Here is an 8360-nt window from a genome sequence, read left to right as displayed (position 1 = left end):
GCAAAGAGAAATATTCTTTCATCTTCACGGAGAATCAGTCCAAACGACTGAGGTGTGGATTGACTACAAAAGCTACCAAGTGCAGCGCGGCTGCCGTAGCTTTGCGCTTAGAGGAAGCGTAAATTTGGTCACCGACCTTTCACTCTATACAAGTACGAGTTTAGCGGATCGCAATCCGCTTACTCCAAGAGTAATTACAGCCCGAACCCAAGGCTAATTAACCCTTCGGTTTAAATTCAAAACTGACTTTAATTTATTTTTATTTGCGGCAAAGCCGCCTAATTTTTAAATGCATAGATTTTCCTAAATATGGATAGTAAAATCTAAATACATGTACAAACTCCGGTACCGTATTCTTGTTTGGGTGTGGTCACACCATGTTCATCCGGTGTGACACACACCATTGTTACCAGGGTATGTAAAACCCTGATACATCAAAGCTACAAAACTACGCTTGCTCTATAACTTTAGAAGCGACAGAGATCGTGGCATCAATGTATCTAAGCAGTTTCAATTGACTGTCCACGTTGTATTTCCCGTGACAGATACAAGTCCGCCAATATGGGGTTTTCGTGATTTAATTTTGTTGCCTCTCCTCCACTCGCAATTGAAATGTGCAGTAAGTGGTCTATCCACACCTTTCGTCGATTTTCAAAATTGAACTTTATAGAGGCGTAATAGTCTAAAAAAGGTGACCATAATTGTAATTTCCTCTACTTAAAATAAGCAAAACTTTGAAAATAAATAGTAAGTTATGCAAGTCTCGATAAAACTCAACTTTCTAAAGTAGCAAAAAGCTGATATGTTCGAATACGTCGCGCGTCAGTACCGCTGGTACAAGCTCGAGTTTGGTCTCACTATGCTCAGCTGGTGGGAGGTTGCCATATTTAGTGCGTTGAGTATCTACTTCAGTAAGCACTGTGTTATGCTAACAGTTCAATGATTCTTACAGACTCTTTTCTACTACTCGTGACGAGCGTAACTGGCTACTACATTTACAGCGTTGGCAACCACATTGTGGGTCTCATACAAAAGTCATAAAACAAAGCAAAAGGAGGAAAAGCTTAACGCTGATAACTTTTTAATTTGGAAAGTGCAAATACCAGAATAACGTTGATACGAGCATTTGTTTGGTCTTTCGCTTTAAATCTCGACACAACTTCAAAATGAAGTGCGCAATATCTAACTTGTGTTCTACAATAGCATTTAGTAATGGAAATTTTTGTATGCGACGAATTCGGACGTGAGGAAAGTACAAAGCCACAAGTTAGTAATTGGCTACTCAAGAATGCGTGTCAGAGACACAAAAAGTGATTGTGGTGAAGTAGGTTTTTCAAGCATGTCAAAACGCTATGCCGTGGGGCATGCAGAAATCAATTACTTATACAGAAGATAGTTGAGCTGTGCAATCTTGGCGAAACAATAGAATTGGAAGAAGAGACCGTGGCGCTCAGTTTCTTGAAAAATTGACTTGGAGGATGTTGCAGCTATGATGCTCGGCGAAGTTAAGAATATGACTGACTACCCAAATCGGTGCTTGATTCGCTGCTGTGTTCAATTTGAAAGATATGTAAGCAATAAATCGAAGGTTCAAACTATGGGAATATTGTATATACTAACATCTCTACTTGGTTGTATACAAAAGGAAGACAATTCATGATGGCCGTCGTGATTGAGAGAGAAAAGCGTCTTTTCAAGTGGACAGTCACTAAAAAGAAATGCCGAAAGGATAAGGCCTCGATGTATTGGATCACATGCAGCGATTCTGTGGTTTTTGGCTAGTTAAACACGACGCAACCTTAAACACGGATGCCTTCAAAGGAAAGAAAAAAAAATGTAGATATGAGCGAAGCTAATGATTAATATGGGCTTTGGGCGGGCTCTAACAGCAAACCGAGGTTTTTGGTAAAACCTAAGGGAGTAGTATTAACTAGCTTCAGCAAAAAATTGCGACCGATACTATTACGTAATTTGTCTCTCACAAAACCTCAAGGAATGTTTATCTAAACTGTACAATTTAGTTGCGGTAATCGATACGCTCATGAATGAAGTTTGATGAAAATCTAGTAGTTTTAACTTAAATTTGTAAACATGACTTTTGGTAGTATTCAATCATGAAAAACAACACGACAGATCAATCGTGCACTTTCCGCCCGCAAGGCGGGTAGCACTTGGATGGTGCTACATCAGAAACATATACACTTCTAAGATATCAAAATTTGGTCACTAAAAGGAACAAGTTCGATTTGTGCGGGAATAGGTGCTCAGTTCGCGGTGTGCTTTCTGCCACAAGGTTGACCTTCTCAGTCTGACCATCCGGCTGGCAGTACAGCAATAAGATCAGGCACAATGAAAATCAGGTGATCGGCCATGACTGAAAGAAGTGACTTAGTTTTGTTCTTTTTGCATCTCTATTCAGCACTACCCCAAACTTTAATGGCACTGATCACACTTTTGTCGATGATCACACTTTTGTCGATTAACCGACATAAAGTTGTAATTTCTTGATTTGAGTCGCATGCGATTAAGTTAAAATGAGCGTAATTGCTGACTTTCGCGCATTGCAAAAGCACCTATATGATCTGATGTGTGATTTGATGGCTTTGAACGTTATCATCAATCTAAGGAAATGAGAAAAATTGTTCATCAGAAAGTCAACGCTGAACGCCCGACACACAACACAGTTTCTTCGAAAGCACGTTTTGATCAGCCAGATGGTCGGCTACTCATTTTCGTGCTAGTATGAAAGTGCTCTCGAAACGCAGGGGTCAGCTGCGGATTTGTTCAAAAAGATATATTCGCGGGAACCAGGATATCAATAACATCAAATATGCTTGTGTCTACTTGGTCTACAGCTAATACGCTAAAGATAATGTCGGATCTTATGGCTATGGCAAGCAGGTAGTAGTGCTCTAGTCAACAAGCTACGACTTCATGTTTTGGGGTTCTTAACGCAGTGAATGACTCTTGTATTTGACACTCATCAAGATTTTCAAATTTGGTGATTGGCAAAACAAATAAAATGATTCAAAGTTCGACTCCACAACCATTTCACTATATGATAAAGGCATCTACGACGAATTGGCAACAATTATAAGCAGCGTAATGTACATTTGAATCTTTTCCTTAATCATAAGCATCAGTGCTGACGAAAGTGCCCCCTGAAAGTCAGCCAAAACTAGTCAGTCAGCTATTAGTCCCAGTGCTGCCACACAACGCACCCTGGTAATCTCTGGCCCAAGACCCCGGTAGAGAGCTAATGGACCCTCTTCTGAGTACACGCGCAACAGCGTCGACATGATGGTCTCTTTGCCAGACTCAGCACATGTGTCCGTTTGATTTCGGATGAGCTGAGTCGCAGCTATCTGCGTCTTATTCACTTGCATCAGCACCTTCGCTCGAATATACGGAAACAGCGTCAGTGTCGCGATTGACCGCGCAAGAGCTCCAAGCACAAACGCCTATTGCAACAGCAACAGCGTATAATATTAAACTAAACATAACTTCTAATTGTTTTGTTTCTCACCTCTAGCGCGCCAAGTGTTTGTGATGCCACATCATACTTGCGCAAGTATATACTTTTGAGTCGCTCAAAAATCGTATATTGAATTGCTGGCTGTAAACACAGCACAAAGTAGGCTCCAAGTCCCTTATAAAGACCCCCAACGCCACTTTCCTTAATAACACAGCGTATGATCCCAAGAATACTGGAAGGGTCAGAGCCAGTCTGTATGCGTGTTCCCACTAGCTGCATTGGCATTGTGATTGGCAGATGGCACAGCTCGCTGAGGTAGCCAATGCCCAGATTTGTGATCGTGCTTTGGGGTTTGCCATTCTTTGGCAGCACCTTATGAGCCAGCATTGTGTACGCATAAAAGTAAATAAACTTGGAGGTAGACGACTCCAATGCCTTATACTGGATACCTTGATACAACGACTTAACTAGCGTTAAATGCTTGTTAAAAGTAGTTGTCTTGTCATCATCCTTGGGCAGCAAAGGAGTGTCAGACTGCATTCGTGTCTTAATAGTATCGAGTGGATACAGAATACTTGTGGAGAGAAATCCACCACAACCCGCAGCGATGGCCGCTGCTAGCATTTCCATGGGTTTACTAAGCGCCATAACGCTAAAATAGAATCTACTATGTGAATTTAAGCCAATTACAAGCGGATCACAGAAATTTAGTGAAAGCACAGAGATTTTTGCTATAAAGAATTGTTTGGAGCTCACTGCGAGGTGAACAAGCTATACTTTCCATGGTCAGTGCCTCGATGATCTCGAAAAATGGATTGAAAAAGAGTGTGTAGTGATTTGTTAGATTAGGACGTTATTGTCTTTTCAAACGATAAGATAAACTTCTTTTGTCAAATTAGATCATTTTATTGTTATTGAAGAAGTTCCGCGAAACGACAATTTATGTGGTGACTGTTAACTGTTTTGCCGCCTGTTTGCAATTGGATCACTACCTACTTTTAACACAATTAATTTTCTAAAATTGTCCGCCGTGGCTTTGACCATTGCAGCAGTTACAAAGAAAGTCTTATTCGACATCACATTGTTTCAATTTTTAGGTAGCAATTTGCTGTAAACGACTTTGTCGATAAATATAGCTGTAAAATGACATTCATAACGCTAATTCTGAAAAGACCACTTGTCACGTAGTATTTGTAGTATGGCACGAATAAGCACATTCATACAGCACACAATCTCGTTGGTGACAAAACGGAGAGGCAACATTCATGCCAAAAATTTTGCTGATAATGCATACTCGACGATGTCGTTGGATCCACGCCTTGTGATTTTATGATGTTGACAGAGAACAATCAATGTGTATGTAATAAGTATGATGCTTATACAGTAACGAGGTACCTCTTGTTAATTATAATTCGATTTGTGTCAGATAATTGCGTTGATGTCTCGGCTGTCATACAGTGATAATTTGTTTAGCACCGTAGCTACTAACCACCATGTCCATCGCTGCGCGTAGTATGCGCGTGATCAACACGTCCGCATCCGTAGGCTATTGGGGGCCTACAACCTCTACTATCGACTGGTGTGAAAACAATTACGAGATAAGCTACTACATTGCCGAGTTCTGGAATACTACAAGCAACGCGCTTTTTGTTGTGCTTGGGCTCTACGGTCTTTATCGCAGTATTCAGATGAAGTTCGAGCCACGCTTTCACTTGCAATTTCTCGGTGTGATGATTACGGGCTTCGGGTCAGCCATGTTCCACGGAACGCTTCAGCATGTGTATCAACAGTGTGACGAGACGCCAATGGTTTGGTCCATTCTAGTGTGGAATTACATTGTCTATACTGACGAGATTCAGAAAATACCTCTTAAGAATGCCGAAAGCTACGTCATCGCATTTCTCACCTTGATCGGCGCTGTCTTTACTGTGCTTCACGCTATTTTCCGATTTACAACAGCCTTCCAGGTCTTTTTCGGTGTCTTTGCTATTTCAGCGTGCTTGCGTCTTTGCGTACATTACACTAATATAAAGGACTCTCGAGCACGCGCCGTTGCGCAGTCATACGTGGCATTCGGTCTAATCGGCCTAGTATTTTGGCTCATGGACTACCACTACTGTCAAGTGGTTCGTAATCTTCCTGTTAACCCCCAAGGACACGCCTGGTATGTTGCTGCGCGCATGTACCTACAGTTAGGTGTTTCTCACTGATTCTTATTTTTAATGTTGGCAGGTGGCATATTTTCATGGGAGTCTCATCATACCATGGGCCAATATTTATGCAATACGTTCGAATGGAGCAGCTCAAGAGAAACGCTCGCATTCAGGAAATCTGTTTCGGTATCGAGACCATCGTCGTTGATCCGGTGAGCCCCGCAAAGACCAAAAAATTGTAAACTTTAATCGCGGGAATCATCTGCGCACGTGCTTGTCGGTGAGGGGCTATGTTGCACGCCGTCGTATTACTAACGAGATTAATTGAAGTATCCCGTTCGTTTAAATAAATGTCTTGTTCGTGGTCTGCTCGCTCCAATCTGCGATCAGCACAGTTTTCATATAAGGCGGTTGTCGTAATTCGTATTGATTTTGTTTTGTCTCTGCCACCTTGCGTGTTTGTTGTATGCACAATCACGCAATATGACAAGCGCTACGTGAAAAGTGGGCAGTCTCTGGTACCCGATGTGTCAGCAAGAAATTTGATTGCTACAAGCTTACCACATACGGGGCATGATTACTACAAAATTCGTCACAACTGACTCAAAAGTTACTAAAGTCTATAATACAATATTGCATTCTAATTTTGCAAAATAGCTTCCTAAAATTTAGGTCGATCTTCATCAGGTTGGGATAGAAGGCGCAATGGTCGTAGGATGCAAGAAGAAATTACATAGAATTAAAGGAGGGAAATATCAACAGGCGGACGACAGCAATGATCCACAAAGTAGGCTGCGATTAGTAATACATCCAGACTAGTATGTCTCTATATAAAAAGCAAAGAAAACTGATCATACCTTCTGGCATATCACCATCTGTCGTAACCTAATGCTCATTGCACTAGCTTCTCGAAACTTCTTTCGATACATCCTAATATGATTAGAACGTTGGAGTCGAGCAATAGAGTAGATAGATGTGCAGCATGTTTCTTCAAAGGCATCATGAGATTGAATATCAGCGATGTAACGACGCACTAGTCACATTTGCAATCTATTTTCATTAATAAATTGGCAATATGGCAGCAAATAGCATGCGTTCATCCGCGCTCGTGGGCTTTTGGGGGCCGCCAACGTCCACTATAGACTGGTGTGAGAACAACTATGAGCATAGTTACTACATTGCCGAGTTTTGGAACACCATCAGCAATTCGCTCTTTGTACTACTTGGGCTCTATGGTCTTTACCGCAGTATTAAAATGGGATTTGAGCCGCGATTTCACTTGCAATTTATTGGCGTTATGGTCACCGGCTTTGGATCAGCCATGTTTCACGGTACACTGCAGCATGTATACCAGCAGTGTGACGAGACGCCCATGGTGTGGTCCATTTTAATTTGGAATTACATTGTTCATAACAACGAGATTGAGCAAATTCCAATTAAGAACGCCAGCACTTACGTTATCATCCTTCTGACGATAATTGGGATCATTTTCACGGTGGTTCATGCAGTGTATCGGTTTACGACAGTCTTCCAAGTGTTCTTTGGCCTGTTGGCGGTAGTTGGTGCTGCACGTTTATGTGTGCATTATACAGAGGTAAAGGATCCAAGGGCTCGTGCGGTGGCGAGGTCTTACGTCACGTTTAGCCTTATTGGTTTTGCACTGTGGATGATGGACTATCACTACTGTCACATCGTTCGTGGACTGCCCATCAACCCACAAGGTCACGCATGGTACGTTTATCTGCCTGACTAAAAGCGTATGATATATTTATGGTTTGATTATTTGCTCCAGGTGGCACATGTTTACTGGTATCTCAACGTACTATGGTCCAATTTTTATGCAATATGTGCGAATGGAGCAGCTAAAGAAAAAGGTACACATTCAGGACACATACTTTGGCATCAAGACGATTGTAGTAGAAAACAATAATCCTAACTGTCTTGAAAAACCTAAGCAGATTTAAATACTAGTTTATGTCAAATCGAGTCGGCAACCAATTGTTGGTATACACAAAGTATACTTAAATTAATTTTGCTTCGAAATTTAATAAAGCTAATCAGTAGTTAGGATTTTATTTTTCTTAGCTCACCATCGGCTACTCGACTCGATCCTTCTTTCACAAAGTCAATACGTTAGCATGAAGAGCTTTTATTTGTGTAAGCTGCGCGGCAAAAATATTGCGGTTTGACGCTTATAAATATTCTATCTGCCTTTTTCCGCATCTTTTTCAGTAAAATGCATTCTCTGAAATTAATTTCATGTATTCTAACTTGCTTTATAGTGTGGCAATGGCAATAAAACTCTTCCCTTTTGTAAATTTCTTCGATTTGTAGTATTGGCAATAAAGCAAGTTAGAAATCAAAGAATTATGTTGCTCCATAGTATTTGCGTACATTGGGCTGATGTTCAGATTTAATATGGAACTCCATAATGCTTGCTGCCATAATGGCAGTCGTCCTTACGACAACACTCAGTAGAGCGTGACTGCAAAGGCACACACATTAAAACTAAGCTAATGTTTCGCCTTGATATGGAAAGCTGAACATAGCTCCAGAAGGGTGAACTCGTTTGGGGTTGAGCTTTAACGCATTCTGCGGTGTAGCCACACCACTGTGTTGTTACACTAACTGTGTAATACACACCTACGTACGGTCGCACAATCTTGTGAGATTCGCCCTTTCTTACAAGGATAAATGTCACTCCATTACAGATCCGCTCGGCGAATCCTGCT

At 41.3% G+C, this 8360-nt stretch overlaps 4 protein-coding genes across 4 annotated transcripts; 3 read left to right on the top strand and 1 right to left on the bottom strand.

Annotated features, from left to right (window-relative positions):
* Positions 1 to 802: 802 nt before the first annotated feature.
* PHALS_11139 (Small subunit of serine palmitoyltransferase-like) lies at positions 803 to 1660 on the top strand (the record flags this gene model as incomplete). The annotated part of the gene is made up of 4 exons (XM_024726682.1): positions 803 to 890; positions 953 to 1021; positions 1488 to 1570; positions 1646 to 1660. The coding sequence occupies 4 exons, from the start codon at positions 803 to 805 to the stop codon at positions 1658 to 1660; spliced, it is 255 nt and encodes an 84-aa protein (XP_024577335.1).
* Positions 1661 to 3071: 1411 nt separating this feature from the next.
* PHALS_11138 (mitochondrial carrier family) lies at positions 3072 to 4123 on the bottom strand (the record flags this gene model as incomplete). Its single annotated transcript, XM_024726681.1, has 5 exons — positions 3072 to 3161; positions 3222 to 3461; positions 3527 to 3612; positions 3746 to 3847; positions 3925 to 4123. 5 exons carry the CDS (start codon positions 4121 to 4123, stop codon positions 3072 to 3074), a joined length of 717 nt encoding a protein of 238 aa, XP_024577334.1.
* Positions 4124 to 4968: 845 nt separating this feature from the next.
* Positions 4969 to 5870, top strand: PHALS_11137 (alkaline phytoceramidase; the record flags this gene model as incomplete). The annotated part of the gene is made up of 2 exons (XM_024726679.1): positions 4969 to 5639; positions 5708 to 5870. The coding sequence occupies 2 exons, from the start codon at positions 4969 to 4971 to the stop codon at positions 5868 to 5870; spliced, it is 834 nt and encodes a 277-aa protein (XP_024577333.1).
* An 833-nt stretch (positions 5871 to 6703) lies between these two features.
* Positions 6704 to 7592, top strand: PHALS_11136 (alkaline phytoceramidase; the record flags this gene model as incomplete). Its single annotated transcript, XM_024726678.1, has 2 exons — positions 6704 to 7359; positions 7421 to 7592. The coding sequence occupies 2 exons, from the start codon at positions 6704 to 6706 to the stop codon at positions 7590 to 7592; spliced, it is 828 nt and encodes a 275-aa protein (XP_024577332.1).
* Between the last annotated feature and the right edge of the window lie 768 nt (positions 7593 to 8360).

The sequence above is a fragment of the Plasmopara halstedii genome (assembly GCF_900000015.1).
Source record: "Plasmopara halstedii genome assembly, contig: Scaffold_526, whole genome shotgun sequence".
Lineage (NCBI taxonomy): Eukaryota > Oomycota > Peronosporomycetes > Peronosporales > Peronosporaceae > Plasmopara > Plasmopara halstedii.
Note: the sequence above shows the minus strand (reverse complement) of the source record. Positions and strands in the feature narration are given on the sequence as shown.